Below are 24,644 nucleotides of genomic sequence, written 5' to 3' on the forward strand. Positions count from 1 at the left end.
CGAGTCGCACCGCTCGGCTGCCCGTGAAATCACCGCGCCGCCGTTTCACGTCACCTTTTGACGCTGTCAGCGAACGGAGTTGGTCTCCATGGCAACGCCCGATCGGTCCGAGTTGTTTGGGTCCATCGACAGCGCGCCCCCGAGATGTTCCATATTGATCTTGAACATAATTGAAGAAGAAGCCAGGCTACCACAGTGTGAGCAGTCTGTCTTTATGTCTTTAAACGCTGAGAACTTCCCATTAGGAACGAAAAAAAGAGAAAACCTCCTCCCTTTATATGGGCAGAGTCCGTTACTGACAAACAATGAGCAGTTCTGCTGGGGTTCTACCTTTCATGCATATTGCAGTGCAAACTTTAACAAAAGGCCTCATAAGTTTTTGGGGGTGTTGGCCCGCTGCAGCCTGCAGAGAGTGGAGCCATCTGTCGCTAGTATTTTCTGGCGGGCCGCGACTCGGCGAAACATCAAATGTAACCAGCAATGGGACGAGCCAGCGAGCAGCAGTTTGTTCTCAGCATCCCGCACGTGTTCAACAGTCGACTTATCGGCCACCAGGAAGCTTGTGACGAAATCTAGTTATGAAAAATATCTCCAGCTTCAAAGCAACAATGTTTCTCAGACTGTAGACATATTGCGTTACTGCGGTATAGTTACTAAACCCGGTTATTATGGGAGAAAACATAGAAAACATGAAATCAGGATTGACCACTTTACAGCTTCAGTGTTAGATCTCTGTGTGTGTGTGTGTGTGTGTGCGTCATGCAGATGATTAACTCGATTTTACACATGAATACCAATTATTTACTCTTTTCAGCTAAAAGATCACACCGGTGAGGCTCTCACATTTTAACAAACTGATGCACAAAGAAATTACAATAAGAAATAGAACATTTAAAAAAAGGCACTTTTTAAAATATATATATATTTTAGAAACGGAATAATTGGTCATAATATTATGAACATTCAGAGTAAATGATTTAATATTCATACTGTACTGGAGTGAATAACTCATAACCATTCTGGCAGTGGATATTTATTCAGAGGGAGTGCACCTGATTAAACAACTGGGCCAACCATAAATTAAGACCATCGTCAGAATATTGGAAGAAAAGAGAGACCGGAAGCAGACCGGAGCTTCTGAAAACAAACTGAGCTCTCAAAGCTTCTCCCCAATGGCCTGCCCATTGGTCTTCACCTCCGCCCCCCCCCCCTCTGCAGGGCTAAATCCAGAACAATGTGAGAGGTGTAGTTTACAGTATTTATAAAGTGAAATGACATGACAAGGAAGCATTCAGCACCCTGGAGAGTTCCACGCCCCACTTCCCCCGTTGCTTTTCAGGGGAGAAACCCTTCGAAATAGAGCGGAAACGTGAGAAATCAAAGAATGACCGTTCCACCACATTCAGACGGTTAGAGGATTGTGAAATATCACAAGAAAACAGATTTAGAAAAGTGTTTGTTTTTATTGAGTCATCATCGGTCAGAATGCCGATGAGCTTTCCCAGAGGCCTTGAGTCGCCTTCTCAGAACAACCCCCCTCCCATCCCCCCCCCCGCCCCCAAAAACACACCTGGTCTGCTTCAAACGAGGGTGAGCAGGCAGCAGCGTTGAGTACCTCCTTCAGTAGACAGCAATCGTTAATCGTTAACAGTGGAGATGAACGGACAACAAACACACACAGCGTAGAAAAATAACATCATATCCGCCCATCGCTCTCATCAATAAAACGGGGGCTTCACTGTAATGCGCAAGTTAAACAAGGTCACTTGAAAACCCATATGGTGGCCATCTATTGTTTAAGAAAGTTTAAAATAAGGTTAAAAAAAAAGAACTAAGACAGATGTGGGATTGAGGGTTTGGGGGGGGGGGGGGGGGTCACTGTCTAACTCTGAAAAGGCATTCATTGCAGCTATAATCCTTTAGTAAACATTTCTTCTCACTAAGTGAAGGCAGCTTAGATTCCCTCAATCACGCCATCATTAAAACACAGACATACAGTGAAGTGTTTTACATCTGGGTTGAGTAGAAATGCATCGTGGGAGGTGAAATGAAGACCACAAGCATGAAGTGGTGCACGGGAACATTTACCTTTTGTCCGAGCAATTTAAAAGACATGAATCTAAAAAAAAATTTAAAAAAAAGTTCAACATTTTGGGAAATACACGCATTCAGACCGATAGCTTAGCACGATGAAGCTAGCCCGCTTCCGACCAAAGGAAACCGTAAAAATAGGTTTTCAAACTAAAGACTGAGCTTTGGATAGTTACTGGGAGGCTGATTGGGTTCCCCATGGAAACCAGGACAGCATTTTCTAGCCTTTGTGCTAAGCTAAGTTAGCCAGCTTCTGCCTCGTAGTTACAACACTAAAGATGCGTATCCATCTTCTCACTTAACTCTGGACAAGAACGCAAACTAAACTATTCACTTAAAATTTAAAAGAAGTCTGGAAACCAAAACGCCCACCGATCAAATTCACAGGAAACTGAACTTGGAAAATGACTCCTTACGATAGGAATCTTAAAAAAAAACAAAAAACGATTGTGTGGTTTTTGCAGCGATGGACCTCAAAGACAACTTAACACTTCAGTTCAGAGAACTAACAGACTAAACAAATACATACAACAAACATGTTCAATGATGTCACAGTAAACAGAACTACACATTAAATACTCTCCATACACTCTCTCATCTTATATGTGTGTGTGTGTGTGTGTGTGTGCGGTTTGAAAGTGAAGTGACCTCATCCGTGACCCCTCCCCCCCTGTTTAACATTACAGCCCGACAGTAAAGTGCACTTCATCCGTCTGCTCCTCATGCTCACACATAACAATAAGGCTTCAAAACAAGCACACCGACATCACCCAGAGGTTCCGCTCTGCCTTGAAATGAAGAAGAGCCTCCAGTGGAGTTTTGACAAACGCTTCCTGATTCTTTCAAAGTGGAGAAAAATATGAAAACTGTGCACAGAGGCCCCCAGACTGGGGAAAAAATAAAACTATACATAGTTGTGTCCATTTCAGCGAACAATCCCACCGTCTATGTGCAAATTACCAGCAGCCACATCCTGCCCTTTTAGGTCTGGATTACCACTTCACTGAGGACGTCCCGACCCCCCCGGTGCAGGACCACCGGCCCGTTTATGTGCCCTCACAGGTCCAGCTCCCCTCTCAGTCCACCGTCTCTCCTCTGTCGGGGGCTACCTGATCCGCCCGTCGCTTTTGACCGGGCCCATTTCCGACTTGGGGTCCGGGGACAGGGAGCTCCAGGAGGTCTCGCGGCAGGGTCCCACGGCTGGGCAGGACGAGGACTCTGCGGCGCACAGGCCGCCTGCGACCCAGAAGGTCCCCACGCTGCTGTCCGCCCAGGCTTCAAGGGGCCGACCCACCAGCCGGGCCTTCCGCTGGGCCTCCTGCATGGCCGTCCCCTGCGGAGGCAGCTTCAGGACGGCGCTCAGCTGCTGGAAGCTCTGCTCCAGGTACAAGTTCCCCGAAGGACCCGCATGGAGCCAGCTGTCCTCTTCTGGATGGGACATGAGGAGTCACAAAGAGAAAACTTTCAAAACTAAACTTCTGACCCCCCATTTAGTTAAATGATATTCTGCATCGACATTTCAATGAAAAGACCAAAGCCTGTTGATTTCTCTGTTGTTGTCCAGAAGCTGCTAAAATAACACCAGTGGATCAGTGATGTTCTGGTGTTGGTGTTCATTACCATTAACAAACGTGGTGGAGCTTAATTTGAATTCAATTCGTTCTTCTGGCGGAAATGCTTGGAGCCATATATCCGTGTACCTTTTTTCAAGGGGATTTCCTACAGTGGGATTAAATGTGCTCACGGATATACCGAGTAGTAGCCACCACAGCTCGGTGTCCACGGCTCACCTCTGCGCAGCGGCTCCTTGTCTTTGAAGGTTAAGGGCAGGACGAGGAAGCGAACCTCCGCCACGCGCTCCCACTGCTTCAGCACCCGGACCGTCCAGGTGCCGGGCCGCAGCGGGTGCTGCAGCGCGGGCTTGTACTGGGTGTACTCTGCGTCCACGTCCACCGTGATGTCGTAGGAGGCGGCCACCACGAGAGCCGGGTCGATCCACACCACGGTGGCCGTGAGGTTGGGACCACGTGCCCACTTCTGGACCGCCAGGGGTTCGCTCAAAGGGCCGATGATGCCCCCAAAGTTCCGGAAGATCCTCTCTTTAGGATCCCACTCCGTGCCGATCTGCCAGGAAGGAAGAAAAAAAGGAATCTGTCGAGTGGCGTTGGATCATGTGACACAATAGAGCAACACAAGGCCTCCTTGACGTCTCTGACTTTCATACTTTATCTGAAGACCAGCACAGAGAAGATGTAAGCACTTCCTGCCACAGCTTTCCTCCCTACATTAGCGTATTAATAAAGGATAACTAATTAACTTCAAAGTTGAGTTTTGGTTAGATCGCTAAAAACCAAAGCCAAAGTTTCCATATCAGGGACAAAATCCTCCCGTGAAGCAGTTTTCTTAAGGCCCTTTGATATTTAAGGTGTGCACGACGATAATGAAGAAGCCTCTTCTTCCTCAGACGAGGAGGCTGCTTACTTCCAGGTTCTTGAGCCTTTCAAACTCCTTCAGGTTCGTCTCGAGGACAAGCGTGGCTTGGGGCACTGCCCACATCTCCAGCGTCTCCTTGACCTTTGAACCCACAGCCTGGACTTCCTGACGCACCAGATATCCTTGGAACCGGTCGTCATAAAAGTAAACGTGCACTGATAGAGGGTGGCCTACTGGTTCTAACCTGCAGGGAGGGGAGAAGAGAACAAGGAACACACACACACACACACACAAGCAAAATAAGAAAAAATACATTTTATCCTTCACTCAAAGAAATAAGAAACCAGCGTCCACGGACCTGCAGGCCTCCACGTCGCTCTGCGTGCTTTCCAGATTCCTCACGCCCAGACGAGAGAAGGCGGTGTAGGCGGTGAGCGCCGCGTCGCCGAGCGAGCCGACGCCATCCGACTGCTCGAACAGACTCTCCCAGTACGCCTTGATGGCGGCGGTGCCCGGCGCGTACTGGCCGTACAGGTGAGTGTCCAGGATGTCTATGGCCTCCTGGTTCACCGAAGACTCAAACTTGCGTGCAAAGAATGTCGGACGGGTCAATTGCTGTTGGAAGAACAGAGAATGACCAAAAGATTATTATTTTTTTAAAGAGAAAAAAAAAGGAAAAAAAACAGTGAATCCAGCTGGCGAAAGTGGGAAGCAGCTGTTGCTCACCTGGATCCGGATGAGGTCTTGTGGTTTGAAGTCGTTGGGGGAGCAGCCGCACCAGTCCACGATGTGCTTGTACTGGCATTTACAGCCCAGCTTACGGTTCCAGTTGGTGACTCGCAGGTTGTTGTCCACCAGGGTGTCACACATGTGGCTGTTCCCGAGCACCGTGTGGAAGAAGGACTGCGGAGCAGGAGACGCCGTTAGCGACTGAGGTCAAAGAGGAGGAGAGGCGCTTTGTGTCCACCGCCTGCACAGACGCGAACCGCACCCCCTCCCGGGGCTTTAAACCACACTGCCAGATAAACTGGGATGAACCCTCCTTCTCGCCCCGGTGCCTCCGCGGCGCTGAGCCAGAGAGAGCTTAAAAGTATCACATTATCTCCTCTGGCTCGGCAGGGGACGGACGGGCGCGCGACACACTCGTGCATCACAAACCGACACGTTGTCTCACCTCGGCGGGGAGCAGCGCGTAGGAATAGAACTGCTTCAGCCCCGAAACCAGGGCGTCCTGGGAGCCGATGACGTACTCCACGAAGCGGCGGGTGAGCGCGAACCAATCGGAGCCGCCGGAGACGTCGAGGCCTTCGGGGATGCCTCGCTCGCCGAGGCGCCACATGTGGTTGTCGCACTCGTGGAAGAGACGGTCGAGGCCTTGCTTCTTAATGAACCTTGAACAGGCAGAGAATCGTGTTGTTATGGTCGCATTGGCATCTTACAGCTGGCACACAATGTTTAAAAAAACAACATAACATTTTGTTAAGTGTCAAAATATGTCAAGTCGAAAAACACTCACCGGGCGTTTTCTCTCCCGTGGGACTTCAGGAAGTTCTTGTCTCTTTGCTGCGACAGGAACGACACGAGTTCATCATTGGTCCTGCGGGAAGGTGAGAGAGGAAAGAAAGGAACGTTCTTTGGTGAAAGGAGCTCAGATTGTCAGTGTTTTGAACAGTCATTTTATTCTGCTGACCTCGTGGGGAAGTCTGTGGCGCTGAGATTGATGAAAAAGTCCCACTTCCAGTCCAGCATGGAGAGCAGGTCCTGCATGCTGCGTAGGTAGGCCTTCAGGAGGCTGGCCCCTCCCCAGATGGTGACCATCCGCCAGGGCGTGGCTCGTATGTTCGGGTACTGCTGGGCGATCTGCAGGACCTCCCGGTGCAGGTAGCCGGACCGCTACAGCATTTCAAAGCAGAAGGCGGAACTGTTAAACGAGTGAAACCGGAGTTGGGGCCTCACAAAAAGGTAGCAGAGTTCCCACGGATCTGCAGTTGCCGCCGTGCCAACACCACCACACAAGTCTGGCTGGAGTTGAAAGACCATCTGATCCGAGCAGAACAAACAGCCCCATGGTGCTTTGCATTGTGGGTCATCGTGAAATTGGAGAATTGGCTTTTTTTTTTTTTTTCCTTCTCCGGCTGGCAATATGTGAAAAGCTGAACAGCGGCAAACTGAGCTTAAAGGAACTCACTCTGTAAAACTTCAGGCAGGGATTATATTCGGGGGAATAAAATACGAGATGGAGGAAGTCAAAGAGCCAAGCTGCTTTAGACATTAGAAGATTAAACCGCCAGTCTGAAGATAGCAGGAAGCACAAAATCTGTTGGTTCAAAGGACCTATTCTTCAATTTGCCTTTAATTAGATTAATTACCAACTTATTATCAAAATGTCATATCATTTATTATTTTTCAAATTACAGAGTTCAACAGAGAAAGACACTTTCTACGGACTCTGTCCCGTGGTAAATTAAGGGTGGACATCTGTGGATGTCTTCTCCAGACATTTAAAATAATCGGTGGTGCTCATAAAAAGGAGTGCAGGAACAACCCGACCTCTTTCACACACTCGTCCATCAGAACGAGCTTCTGCCTCAGTGACAAATAAAGAGTGGCAGACGGCGTCTGTCCCACCGACTCCTCCCCGCCGGCCCTCAGTGGCAGCGGGACAGAGCGGCTCCCCGGGGGCCGAGCACATCTGAGGTCTCCGCCTCGGGACCACCAGTCCGCCAAAGTCATTTGTCTTCCTGAGCCGCACACGATAGTGGACTTTTCTTCCACTAAATCCTGCCTCTAAGAATAACCCACACTTTACTCTATCCGGGTTAATCCCCTTTACCACCCTAAGAAACCCACGGGATGTATTTAACCTTCATGATGCGTGAAGACCGAACCGGTAACAGCATTTGGGAGCTCACTGAAGAACCAAGAGCCAAGCAGGGAGCCAGATGGCTTCTGGAACATTCAGCGTATCCATACATAAATAATTAGCTCCGGCAGAACCAAAACCGCGTCCAAAGTAAAGAAAGAACAGCGTTGCTCGTGACGGGATCTCCTTTTCGGGGCTCACCTGGTCCACGTGGATGTAGTAGTAGTGGTCACGGTGATATATGGCTTTGATGAGCCGCTTGAGCTGCCGCACAGCTCGGCCGTGGACCATCAGGACGAAGGCCACTCGGACCGGGTTCTTCACTTTGGGCAGGCTGTTGTCCAGCTCGCCGTAGTCCTGCACCTGATTCGATACAGCTGGACGGACACATGAAGGGCCGAGTCAAAGAACGAAACTCGTAGGCCAGGTGTTGAGATCAGACGGTATGAAAGATGAACGGAGCAGGTTACGTAATGGGTCCATGTGTGACATGTACGGGATTTGCTTTCTCACCGAGCTGTGGGCAGAACTGAGGGAGCGCGCCCGGCATGAGCTTCCCGGCCTGGTGCTGACACACGATGTTGGCGATCTCCTGCCGGCACCGCTGCGACCCGGCGCGATGGATGGCCGACAGCGCGTCCTTGCCTCCGATGTTGCACTTGGGCACGAAGCCGCTGCTGGGGGCCTGGTGCGCCCCGTCCACGCTGCCCGTCTCCCCCGGCATGCCGCCAGTCAGGGGCTTGGCCGCTCCGTCGGCCCCCCCTCGCGTGTCGCTAAAGTTCCGGCTGCTGGACGGGTCGTGGGGGCCCGCGGCGTCCTGCCCCAGCTGCAGGGCAGGCTTCGGCCTGACGCCGGGCTTTTCGACCTTGCGGCTGGAGCCCCTCCTCAGCGCGCTGGCCGCCGTGCCCCCCGTCCTCTCCGACCGGCCGCTCCATCTCCCGCGGTTCCTCCCCGACAACGAGTTTTGTTTCTCCCAAACTGAGGGGTCTCTTTTGGGGTCCTGGCTGTCCGGCAGCTTAGACCAGCGGGTTTTTCTCTGAGGAGAGAAGAAGAGTTATTGCTAAGAACATCTTGCACAAACAGTGGAATAGCAGAAGGTAAACTAAGACCACCGCTAAGACAACAGCTGCAGGAACCCCGTGAGGGGGGGTGGGGTGTTTACTTGTGTAGTCTTTGTCTCATGCCTCTGATCTGGTCTATTTTTAGCAGAGCCTCGGCCTTTTTGTGAGGCTAATCTGCAATAAGCACAGTTCTGAATTGCCACACACACACACACGCACACACAAAGATCCAGTGATTCACTGTAGAGGCCTCAACCGACCTGTGTCAGCTCCCTCTGGCAGAACAACGCAGGAAGAATGCACATAAACGCACATCTCGTGTTGCAGACACGAACACGGAAACAGAGCATAAAAGCTCAGACTTTAAGGAGGTGATACAGATAATCCTTATTACACAGTAACTGTGTGTGTGTGTGTTGGGGGAGTGCATTTGTTCTTACGTGGAGAAAGAAATACACTTATATCAGAGTGGTAAATAAAGCAGTCTGCCAGATGGATACATGCAGCTTGAAATGTAATGTAATAATAGATAGAGGCTGTTTCCTTGAGACTCGCACAAGATTTGACCCAGTTTGGCATCATTATTTTTTTATACTTAATAGATCTTCCTTCCATCACGACTGCATGATTGTTGTATGAGACTTGCGTCCCGGGGGGGGGGGGGGGGCCCTCAGACCTCACAGTGGGAGGCGTGGCAGTGTGAAGCAGAGGTGCATTCCAGTCATGGCAGTACGAGCCCCTTTCAGCCAGTTTACGTGCACCTGAGGCCCCGGGTTATCGTCAGCCCAGAAGCTGCATCCCAAACCTTTCCATAACTAAAAATCTGATTTCCTGAAGACACACAGCTAGGTGTATGCAAAGAAAAGACAAAAACTTTTGATCTTGGAAAAAATGTGAAACAACTTTTGAGTCTGATGCCATCAGTGGTGGTACATTTTGTTTCTCTAGTGGCTCATCGCTGATGCATTAATAAAAACACCACCGCGAACATCTTCCTCCAGCTGCAGGAGTAAATGTTCTCATACAAGCGCACAGCGGGGGCCAACGTTTCCATTTTCCTTATCGCTCGTTTTCACAGCTTTTAATTAACACAGTCTTTAAAAAAAAAAAAGGCATTGATTCAAAAGAGAGCCATGCAGCCGCTTTACTTTCCAATTAAAAGAGGAGTGAAACCGTATCAGTGTCGCCATCTGCTGAAGCGGGAAGCAGCAGCGAGCGCTCGGCTCTGCAGCAGAGCTCAGGCAAGCAGGAGGGCGACACACGGATGGCAGTCGTCTTCTTCTTCTCCTCCTTCTTCGGTCCTCGCACTCCCCACCCCCCTTGAGGGCTTTAAATATAAACCCACGTGGCTGTGCTCACACATGCACAGCGAGCCACAGCGCTCGGAGCAATCCGCCTCCCGGACTGAACACGCAATGTTCAGCTGCAAAGATTAATATGCTTTCTTAAGACCGCATCTTTTTTTCAGTCATTTGACATGTGCATGGATGACTGCCAACATAGTTTCATGTCAGGCTGACATGTGCACTGAGCAGCAGTGTCACATTACTAAGCCTAAAGTTCACAAAGAATGAGGAAGTGCCATTTTCCACTGGAAATCTAAAAGAAGCTCAGGTAGAATACTTGAAGCACTGGACAGGTAGACTCCTCTCCTCCTTTATGGTTCTAGAGGAGTAACAGTTAACCACAGACCCCTATTTCTCTGAACCTCTGCAGAAGCATGTTTAAGCCTGAATGCAACTCATGGAGTAGCACAAAGCCCACAGGCTCATAATGCAAACCGGTGGTGGAATTCAAAAGGGTCTGCAATAGGAGGGCAACCTTCACTATTTAGTTCACTGTTAGGTGAACACGTTCAAACGTCTGTCCTCTATTGAAGCGCCGCATCTGCTGCCAGCATCACGTGGAACAGGAACGGGATACACGGTGCGTCGTATTACGATAGGGGTTCAGCACCGGTCCCCAACTCGGGTGAGGTTTCAGCGTGCATTCCTGTGACCCTCTGTGTTGGCGTGCCCTGGAGAAAAATAACTCCCGTAGGTGCATGCAGGGGGGGGGGAAAGAGAGAGAGAGAGTGGGAGGGCACTCTGGGTGCGTGGGAGACTCTGAGATAAACTTCCCATGCTGCAACTTAAAAGGAATTGTTTCAAGATCACTCCCTTCCTCACTCCTTATCCCTGGGCCATGCTCCCTCAGAGGGTGTTTTGGCAAGATTCAAATCGTATTGAAGGTCACAGCCAGCCCCCCCCCACGAGAAAACGGCCTCTGGCGGATGTAAACACAAACAGTAGAGCAGATGTTTGACCATCTCGCAGCTGCTCACTGGTCTCGGCTCATAGCGGTGAACGGTTCGTGATCGATGAATCATAACGGATTCCTTTCACATGTTGCTATAAAGTTGCATCACTGCTCAGACGCCCTGTGACTCTTACGCGCGCGCGCGTGTGTGTGTGTGTGTGTGTGTGTGTGTGTGTGTGTGTGTGTGTGTGTGTGTGTGTGTGTGTGTGTGTGTGTGTGTGTGTGTGTGTGTGTGTGTGTGTGTGTGTGTGTGTGTGTGTACACCCGGTTCTGGTCCGTCCCTTTCCCATCACCAAGTTTTCTCCACACAGCAGCGGCTCCGAGCGAACATGTGACGTTAACGTTCGTTACTCTCCCCAAAAGTGACGTCCACTGCTCCGCCTCGACGGCGAGTTCACTAGAAACTACACCAACCCGCTCATTTCATACTTGTAACCGCGCGGCATGGTGTGCCGTACCAGGCCGGCGCAGACGGGCAGACGGCGAGTCCTGGTCCGGATTGTAACCTTACCGAAATGTTCCGGAGCGGCGCTGTTCACCAGCCGCTAACTGGGCTAGCATCGGCTAGCCGTTACAGCATCATAACACACGGTAAGCTAGGCTAAGCGCTAGGTTACCCGTTAGCTCCAGGATTAAACCCCCCGTAAGGAACACCGTCGTGTCACCAATGGTCCGAGGGAACATCGCTCACCTCTGCCTCGCCTTCTTCCAGACTTCTCAGGCTCCATACCACGAGCCCTTGGACCAGGAGGATAGTTAGTGCGGCGGCAATGGCTAGTTTATATCGTCGGAGCAGCTTCTGTACTCGGTCGCTGGCCACCATTTTTCCAACTCCGGGTCGACGACGAGCGCGTGCACGCTGCATTCTGGATAGCGCGCGCACGACATGGCGCGCGAGATCCTCAGGTTGCCGTTAAGTTTGTACCCTGTTTATGGTTTAGCTTTTATTTATTGTTGCATGTCTGCAGCAGAACTTTTTCTATTACCTTAAATACCACTCAGTACATGTTCTTCAGGTAAATTCAGACATACACAAAGGGAAACCTTTAGGTTTATAAAATATGTCAGCTGACCCTAACGTTGGCCTACATCCTCTTATAAGGCTCCAGTTACATCGGACTTCCTTCTCCCTGCTGCCTTTGGTCCATAGTATAACGTGGCCTATTGATCCAATTCAGAAGGGCTCAAAGTCCGCACTGTCAAAGTATTCTCTCTGCATTTAAAGCACATTCCCCATGCAGTTCTATAGCCCGGATTATTTAAGGTAAATCTGCCCGATCACCATTAATAGACACATTTTGGTATATAATGTTGTTTTGCTTCTATTATTATTAATATGTTCATTAACCTAATCGTTTAAGTCATTACCTCTTGACAGGCATTTGTCATAATTACTTTAAAAACACACAATTCCGTTGTTAAAGACGCTTCCCAATCCATGAATACTAACACGACATTAGTTCTCTTTGTCTGCATAGAAATCATCTCGGAACGGGACCCCCACAGACCCCCGCGGTCTCCCGGGTAACGGGACTCCAGCTCAGGCATCCGGTGTGTGTGTGTGTTAATCCACTGTGGTCTGGACGGCATTACGGAGGAAGAGGCAGCGTGAGGGCGACATCTTTTTTTTTTTTTTTTTTGCACTGTGTGTAATCGGCTTGTTACATCGTTGCTCGGGGGGAACTTTTGTAACAAATCCACCGGCTGCACGCTCGCCCCCGGTGCTCGTCCACACACCCGAACCGGAGAGCCGGAGTGACGTCACGGGGTTTGGAAGAGGGGCGTCGATGCGCCTCTTTTTTTTTTAACGAGCGGCTCCACACACACAAACACACACACACACACACACACACACTCACACATGCGCGCGCACGCCTTGTGTCGTGTCTGCCGAGTGGAGAGTGGGATCCCACTTGCAGAGGCAGCGCATGGAGGGTGTCACACGCAGCGCCCGGGACCGAGCGGGCGATGACGGGGATGCGATGAGAGCCTTTGTGAGTTCGGGAGGATTTCTCAACAATGGGACGCTGACAGTTTACACGGAAGAAATGTCCACAGCTGCAAGTCCAACCGTCCCCTCCTCACAGCTGACCTCGGATCAGCTCACAGTGGTCGCTGCGTCCTGTAAGTTAAGTCTCATCACGGTTATAAAGAAAGTATATTTTGTTTCTGGAGAGTGACTTTCATTTTTCTGCTTCTTGGATTTTTGCAGCATTGTGATAAGGGTTGTACCCAATCGTTTCCCTTTAGCACATTGGATTGTCACATATTTACTCAAAGCTTTTAACTACAGGGTCTGTTATTTTTCAGTGACAGCCAAGGAGAGAAGACAAACCTTTTTTTAAGTTTTCAAATTTCAAACTGAAAGTGATTCCTCTTGCTAAATGTTTGGAACGGCTAAAACGGACCAAAATGTTATTTTACAAGTTCTTTTCATTCCAGCCTGAAAAAAAAGGGAAAAAGTCAGTTTGTTGAGCTCTCTTTAACATTTTCCTTTTCTTCCTGCTTGTCCAACAGTTTCTTCCCTGGTGTTCTTTGTGGTTATTGTGGTGCTGCTGTCCATTCTTTACCGCAACGATGTTCAGTGCTGCAAACTCTGCTCCCATCGGGGGCCACGTGCAGATATGGTGAGAAAAACAACACACAAGGGGGGAGAAAGTGCCTTTTGTGCTTTTTTTTTTTTTTTAAGTGGCTCCTATACGTTCAGTTGTGATCATGATCCAGCAGAGTTGTCGACGTCCCACTGAAGAGAGAGAGAGAGAGAGAGAGAGAGAGAGAGGACTCAGAGACACCATGTGCACTCAGCGTCGCGCCATCACAGAGTGTCAGATTCAATTTGCACGGCAGTGGCAAAAAAGGACTACAATAAACCTGATAAGATCATTGTCAGGCGGTGGACTTTCCTCAGTGGAATTAGCCGCCCTCCAGAAATATCTGCCACGGCAGCTCTAATGGAATCGGACAGAATTAGCACTCACGCCGCATATTGATGCCACTCCAGCGCCACGGTAATTCAATCAGTGCAGGAATCTGATTTTGACGCTGACATCGGCGTAGCAGGTGAAGCAAAACCAATCTTTAAGGTTTTTTTAAGAGAGCGTCGGGCCTTTTATTTCATTGTGAGTCTATTTTCACACCTGAAAACATCTCACGTCTCTCGACCCAAGAAAAGGAGGGGGGTTCAGAAGAAATGTAAACCCAGGAGGTGACTTCTCATTGGGGGCCCCGTCTCCCTACTTCCTCTTCCTGCCCCGTTTCTCACCTCCCATGAGTCCCAGGGAGGGGGGGGGGGGTGGTTGAGTGTTATCTTTATGCTGCAGAGACGTAACTCAGGCCTCCGCCCTTCAACAGACAGGAAGCTCCGTTCAACGGTGCCTTTTTTTTTGTGTAACGGAGGAGTTGTGCGGGCCCCCGTTTTGGGAACTTAACAGAGCGTTTTGAGCGGGACGCAGTGGCCCTTAGTTACAGCTGTGTACTTACACACAGACATTGAGTTACGGTTCAGTTCAGTACAGTCAAACACATCGCCACAGACTGTAAACAGAGGGGATGGGACGAGGGCTAATTAATACACTCCAGGGTCCAACTTTTCCTCAACCCGAAAAGGCTCTGTGATGTTTTTATGATGAGGAGGCAGAAAGGGACACACACACACACACACACAAACCCTTTCATTGTGCTCCAGTGGGACGTTTTCATGTCTCTAACTTCATCGTCACATACCTTTCCCTGCTTCATTTTGCACCATGAATGGTGGGCCGACCCCGCGGTGGGTGTCGGGGACACAAGGGGGACAATGGACCCCCTTTAGGATCGCGGCGGTGAAAAAGGCACGCTGCCGCTGGGGTCCTCCCCCGACTTCAACACTGATTTTACACGGTTGTGCTTTTTCACACTGGCTGAATAAGTGGCAGGAGACAAAAGGCAGAGTCTCCTTCTTTTCTTTTTTTTTTCTCTCTCCTCCTTGAGGACTTTTTTGCTTCTTAAAAGTACAAACCAGTGAGGGTGAAGTGACCTCTGACATCACTTCTTTTGGGGTGTTGTCAGTCTCTCTGTGACGATGCGGGGAATGAGGCAAAGGTCGTTAGTTTTGCGTCACTCTGAGTGTGAGTGAGGTCATTGTTTGTATTCACTGGCCTGGGAAAATGATAAATCTGATGTTCTTGTACCGCCATATAGACTTGAGTTGCTTCTTACTCAGAGGAGATCCCCTCAATACAAAAATTTGCCCCGACATTTCAAACCCTCACACTGGGTTTAAACCCGCGTCGGGCGACAAATTGACTTTGTTGTGAGGCCGACCCAAAGGACACGCGAGGCCATAAAGTGCACCCGAGTGTGCTCGTTAGGAGGTACCTGCTGCAGTTACAAGGGGGGGGGGGGGAGAGACAGACACTGAAAAGACCACACGGTGGGGTCTGTTGCCGAGGGACCCCGACGCCACAGTAGGACGTCGCATTGTTCCCCCCCACAAAGGAGACTCGTTTGGACTGCAGGCAATTACTGCCTTTTCCTGCGTTTTCCTGCCGTTTTATTTTCCCTTCGTACAGTGAGACGTCTTAGAAGGGGAGGGACTGGGAGGAGGCATGAAGATTAGAGGGTGGTCTCCTTATTGATTAAATAATTTATGGCTCTGCTAAACCAGCCAGTGTCCACAGTGGTTAAACAAGGCATGAACATGAGGTAAAATGGGGCTGAAAGGGAGTGGGTCTCTTGACTAATTGCGGCAGCAGAACTCAACCAACGCTCGGCTTTATGGGACGAACTGGTTCCAGTGACGACCGCTTGCTTTGCAGGACGCTCCTCCTCAGTATTACAGCAGCAGACAGACGCTGGTGGGATCTCCTTGTCTCGAGCCGACTCAGAGCGTGGACGACAGCACTCAGGTGAGCCAGCCGGACACATATATCTATATATAGATATATTTCCAGGACCATCAGACAGTACCCACCCCCCCTGTGGGGACATTTTCAAAGACCCGCTCTAACGCGGCGCATAAAAGCGCCTTTTTCCTGTCCCTCATGAGTGTCCCCCCCCCCCCCCCCCCCCCCCCCCTGTCTCTCAGCAGGCGGGTCAGCTGTTCTACGTCGGCCTGCCCTCCAGCTACGGCCTGCCCGCACTGGAAGCCCCCCTGCCGAGGCTCCCCTCCTACGAGAGCGTCCGAAAGAAGGACCGCCAGAGGCAGATCCACATGATGATCGCGGACCGCTTCGGCCTCAATGCACCCATTGTGACCGAGGTCAGCCAAATCAGGGATTAGGAATGTGTCGCGGCACATGATACAGTGCTCGAATGCTGTGTTCAGGTGCCGTTGTTCAGCCTGGGAACGGTAGAGGAGTTTGTGCTCCTGTTACAGTTTGAGGAAAGCTTAATGTCCTATAAACTCCCCTGATTATGAGGGGGGGGGCTTGTGTATAGCTTCACAATGAATGGAGATGATAAGGAGCAGGCTCTTTGTATTACGACCGCGCTGTCATACAATATTGTCACAAGAGCTTGTTTTTCAAAGATTAGACTGCGTGCAGAAAACAGGATTCACTATCGGCTGATCTGGGGCTCGCTGCCGGGGGGGGGGGGGGGGGGGGGTTGTGCGTTTCAAGGTTTCACCGTGTTGATCTTTCGCTGAGCTTTCGAGTGGCGCAACGCTCGAGCAAACACGCTAATGAGTAAGAGGCGCATCGAACGCGAGTCGAAGCCTGCGTCCCGAGTGCAAACAGAGCAGGGGAAGGCCGCTTTGTGCTCCCGTCTACCAATGCGTTTGACCTTCCCTTTTTTTTTTAAACTTAATTAAACAACCCTAAGCATGGCTTAGATACACAAATCACACACGCACACACGCACGCACACGAGCGTTACTTTCCGGGTCAACCCGTCACCGAAAGGTCAACTGATGGCCCCTTAATATCTGCAGGGCCGAGGCAGGCTGGCAGTAAACTTAACGACCTGGTTTTCGTGTGCTTGTGCGCGCGTGTGCTTTGTGTGATTTGTGTATCCACACAGAGGGCAGGTTTTTTGGGGTTCCTCCTGTCGCCCGAGGGTCCCCAAGCAATTAAAAGATAACCCAGTGGGGGGGGGGGGGGGGGGGGGGGGGGCTGGGGGGGAGAGAGAAAATCCGCCAGATGTGATCAGAGAGATAATGGAATGGAGATTTTGACTGACGTGGAGATTAATTGGCAGAGCAAATACAATCGTGATCCACTTATTTATTTTCGGCGAGGGAGATCAGTCCTCGGGCCGCGCTCCATTTTTTTCCCCGTCTCCCACGAATGGCTTTGCGGCGATCGCCTTGAGTGGCGATACCGTTTCTGAAGCGAGACACAAAAACAAAAAAGAGAAATGTAAACAGGAGCAATAAAAAAACACAAATAAAAAAATGTAATTTCCTTTAACTTGAGTCCTGCGCTCGGCCGGTCAGGTGATGCTAACAAAGCGTCTCTCTCTCTCTCTCTCTCTCTCCTCTCCTGCAGCCTCCGCCCACATACGAAGAGAGCCTCCGCCACTCTGTGGAGCTGCCCTGCACCGTCCTGTCATCCATCCGGGAGGTCTCTCTTCCTCCCAGTGTCACCTCCAGCAGCAGCAGCAGCAGCAGCCGTGTTCTACCTGTGTAACAAAGCTGCGCCGCGAGACGGCTTTGTGTAGTGAGGAAGTCACCAAAAACAAAAAAGAAACACACACACACACACACACACGGCTTGTTGAAGACCGGATCTCGACTGGAGGCCTCGTACGAGCTCATCCGTTTAGCTCGAGACTCTTAAGTTCAAGAGGAGATGCTGCGAGACGTGGGACGGAGAACCAACGAGGAGCATCGGAGAAGGAGAGCTTCTCGCTCCGCTCCTCGGAATGTTTAAAAACCCTCAACGACGCGTACTGGACTCTGAATTTCAAACAAGGGAATCACCGGGTACTCGTTTTTTTTCCCGAGGTGGCTGGTACACCTCGGAGGAGGAACGCCGTGTACTTCTTGAAACCAAAAAAAGGGAACCACTGCTTACTGTGTTGGTTAAAGTGTGAGTGAAGACCTTTCTACTCTTTCATTGTGCTGTTCCTGAGGCAGGAGCCTCATTGTCAGGTTGTTATCAGACACCCATTTGTTTGTGTGCCCTGCTGAAGAAAAGGTGCTGATGAGAGTGCCTTTGTGAAGCTATTATAAGACAGATGTTGTTGTTGTTGTTGTTTTTTACCACTTTTACCATCTTTTTTTTTTTGCATTGATTTGTTCTGTTCTCTAAGGAGCAGCGTGAAGGGGAGTGATTGTGAAATAAATACAATAACAAGCCCCTCAGGAGGATGAACCGATCCCACTCTTTCAACCACGATTCCAACGCTGGGGTTTTTGGTTGTCATTGGATACCGAGCACTGATCCGAGGTCAGTGTTTCAAACGCTGCTTGTCTCACTGTGTGGGAGCGACTGGGATCGTCCTTTTCAGGTGGAAGAGAACATCAAGCTTGAGTTAAACGTTGCTTTCTTGACAAAACAAAATATAACAAATACATAAATATGAATATATGATAATAAGAATACCGGATGTTACCTCTCTCACAGAAAACAAGCCATCTGATGTCAGTGTCACTGCATCTCTTGTTCTTTGTCGAGACCTGACTTGATTTTTCTTCATCACAGGTTATTCTTGTGCGACCCACCGTGCACAAACACCACATGTTGGTCCTGCACATGGTCTTGAACTGTATTTATTAAGGAGATCATGGCGACTGCACAATAATATTTTTGAAAACATGTGTAATAAATCATTTGATGTGTTGTAACTATAGAGCAACAGAAATGTATATGTAATAGCAATATAAAGATCCAAACACAGGGAGGCTGTGGTTCGCGGTGCGATTATACTTCAAAGACTATACAGGACATCCAAACCCTTTGCTTTTATTCTTCTTAAAGTTATTTACAGATAATTGCCTGCCCCTTGTTTTGAGCCTGGTGGAAATTGAAGGCCTGTGAATGTTCTTTCCAATTTTCTCCAATTTTTTTTTTCCAGCTCATGAACTGCTTTTAAGATTTAAAACTGCAAAAATGATATATATGTATGAGAAATGTTTGAGATTATTGAATAATGTTGACTTTTAAGAATGTGTATTGGGTTTCTCATTTGATCGAGAAAAGCCGCTTTTAGGCTGTATGTTTTTATGTATGTATATTTTTATAAACATTGGGACCACACTGTGTTTAATGTCTAAACCGGCAGGTCAGTAAAAAGCCCAAAAGAGGTCATGACCAAGAGCCTGCAGGCAGAACAGGGTCACCAGTCGACCCCTTTGACTGAAAAAAGACAAAGATATCTCTGTGTGTGAAACTCTAACGTCACACTAATTAACCAGGAGTCTCAAATGTTCTCTCTGGTCAAATGTGTCTTCGTGTTGAATTAAAATTGTAATACTTTTAATTGTTTCGTCACATTCAGTCACATGAGCAGGCCAACATTTTTATCAGAAAAAAGCAACATACCAAAGACACTTCCCGTGTTATTGCTATTTCTATGACCATTGAGTCCGAGTGGGAAGCCATCTATGTTCATCACTATATATATAGCAAGTAATTAAAGTAGAGATACAAAACTGAAGAATTCCACAATTTAAACTAAAACCCCACATTTAAATGATTACTATTACGAATTATTACCACTAGCAATTACTATAATTTTACTAAAATTTCTCAGTGTGTTTGCTGCAAAATGTTATATTAATATATTAAAGGTTTAGTATTAGTGATGTAAGACATGGTTTCATGTTTAAGCTCGTATGAACACATATTACATTTCATAAAGTGAACATTCGTTTTGCATATGGATATTCACTGAAACGCAGAGTCAAGCACCTGCAGAAACGTTAGACTGCCGTTTTGTCCAAAACGTGACTCTGCGTCACCACCTGCGTCACAAAGCGTCACCTTAGAGACACGGCCGCGTTCGTCACTGGCGGAGAAAACCGAAGCCGCCCGAGGAGCCGAGCGCCAGTCTGCCATGTAAACAAGGTCAGACACTGCAGCACACAGCCCGAACTCTTCCTCCGGACCCGGCACGGCCGCTAGCTGTTAAAGAAAGACCACAAGAACTTATTAACAAAACCCTCCCGAGGAGAAAGGTAGGCTCGTGCCTCGCACGCGCGTTTTAAAAATGTATTATTATTTTTTTTTTTAACCCGAGTGCTGTTCGTGTTGTTGTGCACGTCCGCACTGCAGTTGTATGACATTACCTGCATACATGTATAAACGTGTCCAGTGTCCTGTTGCATGTGTTGGGATCGATTCCGCTTTTGTGACCGCGGTTATGACGGAAATCTGCCGCAAAGTCACGCAGTCATCGGCCGGCCTCGCTCCCGCAGAAAAACTGCATGGTCATGTTTTCCCACGACATCCGCGAGCCTTTCTGAAGCAGTGTTTGCTTTCCAACCGCATCCACTTCACTCCCTGGAATTAAAATATATATTTTTCAACTGTTTATGTGAACGTGTTATTTTTTAATATTTTCGTCTCCAGCTTAATATGAATTATAATGACTGCATATGTTGTATGAGAATACGTTTACAGGTGCTGTATGTAGAGATGCTTCAGTGCTGGAGCTTTGATGTGCCGCAAACATTAAATGTTTTATTAATTAACCTGCAAAACTTAATTATTAAACAAACCAGCATTGCTATAAATAAAATTGGGGATACGCATTAGTTCCTTATAATAAAATGGATGAGGTGGAATGCAAGTGCAACTTTGTTTTTGCCAGTGCGTTCACCCACATTGCCCTCGGTCTGGGCACGAAAACCAGTTTAAATTGGTCGTCCCAGCGGCTTCGGGGCCAGCCGGACACAGACGCTGCAGACGATGGAGAGAAAGTGAGTGAGCAGGATAGGAAAGAGAGAGACTGACCGAGGACAGACCGGCTGGGGAAGAGTCACGTTTCAGGCCGCCTGCAGCCAGTGCTCCATTCTGCTCCAGTAAAGCCTTCATTGATGGGTCCTGGCCTCCGATACCGAGGACTTCCTGTTGGACATAGTATCTGACTTATTCATTTTACATGTCAAAGTTAAAGCTGCTACAGCAAGGGAACGACTTTCCGTTCTAAATGGCCAAGATCAAAAATACAAAAATTAGGTTTGGGCTTCAAAGTCAAGATTTGACCCTGAAATAGTTGGTCAATTATTTAAATGGCAGTAACCTGATTTTGCAGAAAACTGGTGGAAGAAGTAGTCTGATCCTTTCCTGAAGTAAAGAGGAGAAAAAAACACAGTTTCACCATGAAACAAAAAAAAAATGTTACTTAGATACAGACACATTATAGGCAAAATATAATTTAAATATCAAAAGTACTCATGAGGCAGAATTGCTACATTCAAAGTGCTAATTATTATAGAACAGATTATTTTGTTTTTATCACCAAATAATTAATATAAGAGCATCTTAATACTGGATAGAGTAGTAAACAGTATGCAGTACTATATCGTATATTATGAAACACATACACATTTTTTTAAAGTAACACGTAACTATACAATTCAAGTATAGATGTAGTGGAATAATATTAGTTATGAAAACACTGAAAAAGAGTGCATTCCAGTTCTGTTATTCTCATGGGTGAGAATGAGAGTTTTGGGGGGTAAATAACAGGTATTTGTGTTTATTCCCCGTAGGACTCCTTTCACAGAGCAGCCAACATGATGCAGTGTTTTCACTTCATGGTGGAGCCGGCCAAAAACTTTACGGCCAAGATAAAGGTAAGGCCCGCTTATGGTGCACCTCGATGCGATATGCAGACGGTTGACATGACAACTGTCGGTTTAATTCAACAAGAGCTGTGAGGGTCTGGATGGGAGGGCTGTCTCTTCGGGAACAGAGGCCCCCCCTGTGCATGTTGATCAGGCCGAGAGGCCTCCTCCTTTCTACTCCTGACTCTCCGAGGCTCTTGTAAAAGCAGCACTAATGTCCTCCAAATGTCCTTGTGTTTGTGCGGAGAACTCCTCCCCCTTTCGAACCCATTTTCCCTCCAGAGAATCCCTGCATTTTTGATCTTCTGCAGGAATCGCACAAGAGAGCGAAGAACGAGAAGAGGGAGCCTCTGGATGAGGATCAGCTGTTCGTTGTGGACCTAGCTAGAGATCTAAGCCGAGTGTGCCAGGTAAACGATGTGTTCCGTGAGGGTTCGTCTCCACGTCTCTAATCCATCACCCACTTTTTGCTCTATGTCCACCCTACTTCAATGTGGCTTAAAAAAACAACAGCTGCAAGGCTGCCAAAGCCGCAAAAAAACAACATCAATACAATAATGATATATTTGGCATATAAAGAAAGGCATGCTTTAAGTCCTTCTACTAGGACAAGGAGTATTTCTTTCAATTTTGAGAGGTCATTAAAGAGCATTAATGACCTGGTAAACATTTAGGATAAACAGTTCTTTGAAATCCTTCATTGCAGAGTGGGAATTTCCTAAATAAATGTTCCTGTGACCACATATTGAATATTCTTCTCTCTCCGTTTTACCTGCGCAGAGGTCCTCAGTCCTGGAGCTCATCTGGAACCTTGATGACACCTGGCCCACCTCTCTCTGCAAGGTCTTCATCCTGCAGTGGGCCTCCATGTTGGAGAGCAAGGTGAGTGCAGGGAAGGAGCGCGCGCCCGTACTCACCTGCAGGTTCTACGACTAAAGGCTTGTGCGTTTGTGTGTGCAGAAGAGGCCGATGCAGACGGACGGCTGGCCAGAGGTGGAACAGGTGCAGCCTGATATGATTAATGAGCAGGACCTGCTTCAGGCCAAAGCTGGGATCCTCAACTGGATCAAGGACCTGAGAGCTCAGCCCGAGGTGAGATGTTCCATTGAGCACTTTATGTTATGAAAGGAGCTGTATAAATAAAGCTTGGTGTAATGGTCGACTTGCAGCAGAGCGTGTGGCCCGGGGAACCTGTGGCGAAGGCCCTGGAGGACCTGCAGTCCGCGTGGCGCTGGGGCCGCGCACCCAACCTGCTGGCTGCCATGGAGCTGGTTTTCTGGACTCTAATGGTGCAACGGCCTGATAAGGTAGAACATCCCTGCAGGGGTTCACAGAGTCCACCTCACCCGTTGTGTTGGATGTGCAGGTGTAACGCAGAGCTCTTGTGGTGCGTTCTTGCAGGACACCATCCCGCAGCAGTGGCTCATGTGGAAGCAGAAGACTCAGACCATTGGTTTGTGAATTCAAAACTAAATCAAATTGAATTTTGGTATGTATGTGGAGACGTTCAGTTCCTGATGAGCCTCTTGCCCCTCTCCATCCAGGTGCCATATCCTACATTCCTCAATCAGGTGATTGGTGCACTTTATATTGTCATGCAAAAAAAGCAATACATACAATGTCTGCACTGCTTTCAAGTCACATTCTCACTGACTGCTTTTGTTGCGTCGTTTTGCACCAAAAAAAGGAGAAAGACATAGAGATTAGAAATGTCAGGACAGACAACCTATCCTTCCTTTCAACATAATCATCATCACAATACCCACTGTTTTTCAATACCAGTTTGATTAATTATCTTAGTAACATTTACACTGTTTGACAAACATCTGCTACGACTAAAACCCCCTTTTTTTTTTTTTTTTTTACAGTGTGGGACTGGATCTCAGATGCAGCCGGTAGAGCATCAATCAATCAATCATTTCATCAAGATAATACAGAACCCGTGTGTTGAACCCGTCTGGTATTCAAACCCACCTCACTTTCCTTTCTAGTGGAGGTGACTCTGGATCTGGACACGGCCAACCCTGACCTGCTCATCACAGACGAGAGGCGGATGCGCTGCGGCTTCGAGAGGAAGGACATTCCCAACTACCACCAACGCTTCGACGGCTGGTGGTGCGCCGTCGGGCTGGAGGGCTTCAGCTCCGGCCGCCACTACTGGGAGGTGGAGGTGGGCGAGCGCGACTGGAGGCTGGGCGTGGCCAAGGAGTCGGCCCTGAGGAAAGGCTTCAAGTCCCTGAACACGGACACGGGCTACCTGAGCCTGCGGCTGGAGCGCGGCACCGAGCTGAAGGCCCTGACGGTGCCGTTCACCGCCCTGCCGGCCGGCCTCATCCCCCGCAAGGTGGGCGTCTACGTCGACTACGACCGCGGCCAGCTGTCCTTCTACGACGCCGACAAGCACCTGCACATTTACACCTACAACGAGAGCTTCGACGAGAGGCTGTTCCCCTTGTTCGGCACGGTGGAGATCATCAAGGATCTGGTGATCAAGTCTCCGGCGGCCAGGAGCCAATGTATCTGCCCGGCTCCCTGCCTCTGGGGTTGAGTCTGCCCCCCCGCTGTCACCTCTTCCTTCAAACTCCATTAGTAATAAAGTACAACGAATGGATGTGTAATAATCACTGGGAGGAATCAGAGATCCGGGAGGTGAAAGGCTGTCGTTGTGCTGTTGAATAGCTCCACTATGTGACCCCCTCTCTATGCTGCTGCTGCTGCTGCTTTAATGTGATTGTCGCAACCACTTCCTCACTATAGAGTTACAGCGCTCGTCTTTGCTCACATGTATTTTCTGTATTTTCAAAAAACAAAAACAAAAACAATCGTATTAATATAACTTGTTGTGCAAAATTAACCCAGCAGTGAGAATGCATTGCTGTCTGTGAATGATCAATAAACCAAATCTAAGTCTTAGTCTTTGGTCTGATTTTTTGAATATTACATATTATTATTATTTTTTACAAAAAAAGGAACAATGTACAGTGTAGAAATAATCTGAACATTTGACCTGGAGAGCGGATTCCAGTTGGTTCACAGTGAAACTGAGTTCTTGGAAGTATCTTTGGTAAATAGATATATCAGCCTCTTCTCTTGTTTCTCCCTCTTCATAATTTCTCTCGGTCTCCGTTTGGGTTATTACCTAAAGAGGTACAATGAAATAGACCACCAAATAGACATGCTCCAG

The 24,644-nt window shown here is 48.6% G+C and overlaps 3 protein-coding genes across 4 annotated transcripts; 2 read left to right on the top strand and 1 right to left on the bottom strand.

The window, feature by feature from the left end:
- Positions 1–1,540: 1,540 nt before the first annotated feature.
- On the bottom strand, positions 1,541–11,577 carry xylt2 (xylosyltransferase II). The gene is made up of 11 exons (XM_037475312.2): positions 11,438–11,577; positions 7,901–8,423; positions 7,589–7,764; positions 6,215–6,417; positions 6,041–6,121; positions 5,699–5,915; positions 5,251–5,427; positions 4,883–5,139; positions 4,573–4,768; positions 3,882–4,215; positions 1,541–3,519 (listed from the first exon to the last, which is right to left on the bottom strand). The coding sequence occupies exons 1-11, from the start codon at positions 11,567–11,569 to the stop codon at positions 3,197–3,199; spliced, it is 2,619 nt and encodes an 872-aa protein (XP_037331209.2). The 5' UTR covers positions 11,570–11,577; the 3' UTR covers positions 1,541–3,196.
- si:ch73-364h19.1 (uncharacterized) lies at positions 11,005–19,578 on the top strand. Of its 2 annotated transcripts, none has more exons than XM_062565872.1 (6): positions 11,005–11,337; positions 12,225–12,870; positions 13,264–13,373; positions 15,543–15,632; positions 15,812–15,985; positions 17,214–19,578. In XM_062565872.1, the coding sequence occupies exons 2-6, from the start codon at positions 12,675–12,677 to the stop codon at positions 17,352–17,354; spliced, it is 711 nt and encodes a 236-aa protein (XP_062421856.1). In that variant the 5' UTR covers positions 11,005–11,337; positions 12,225–12,674; the 3' UTR covers positions 17,355–19,578. The 2 variants fall into 2 exon arrangements, with proteins under 2 accessions (XP_062421856.1, XP_062421857.1); XM_062565873.1 differs by having other exon boundaries at positions 11,008–11,337; positions 15,815–15,985.
- A 91-nt stretch (positions 19,579–19,669) lies between these two features.
- Positions 19,670–24,373, top strand: si:ch211-120g10.1 (butyrophilin subfamily 3 member A3). Its single transcript, XM_037475313.2, has 10 exons — positions 19,670–19,846; positions 21,386–21,469; positions 21,772–21,870; positions 22,241–22,342; positions 22,421–22,552; positions 22,630–22,767; positions 22,862–22,913; positions 23,005–23,031; positions 23,329–23,355; positions 23,452–24,373. The coding sequence occupies exons 2-10, from the start codon at positions 21,410–21,412 to the stop codon at positions 24,006–24,008; spliced, it is 1,194 nt and encodes a 397-aa protein (XP_037331210.1). The 5' UTR covers positions 19,670–19,846; positions 21,386–21,409; the 3' UTR covers positions 24,009–24,373.
- Positions 24,374–24,644: the final 271 nt, after the last annotated feature.

This window comes from Pungitius pungitius, chromosome 12 (assembly GCF_949316345.1).
Source record: "Pungitius pungitius chromosome 12, fPunPun2.1, whole genome shotgun sequence".
Classification (NCBI taxonomy): Eukaryota; Metazoa; Chordata; class Actinopteri; order Perciformes; family Gasterosteidae; genus Pungitius; species Pungitius pungitius.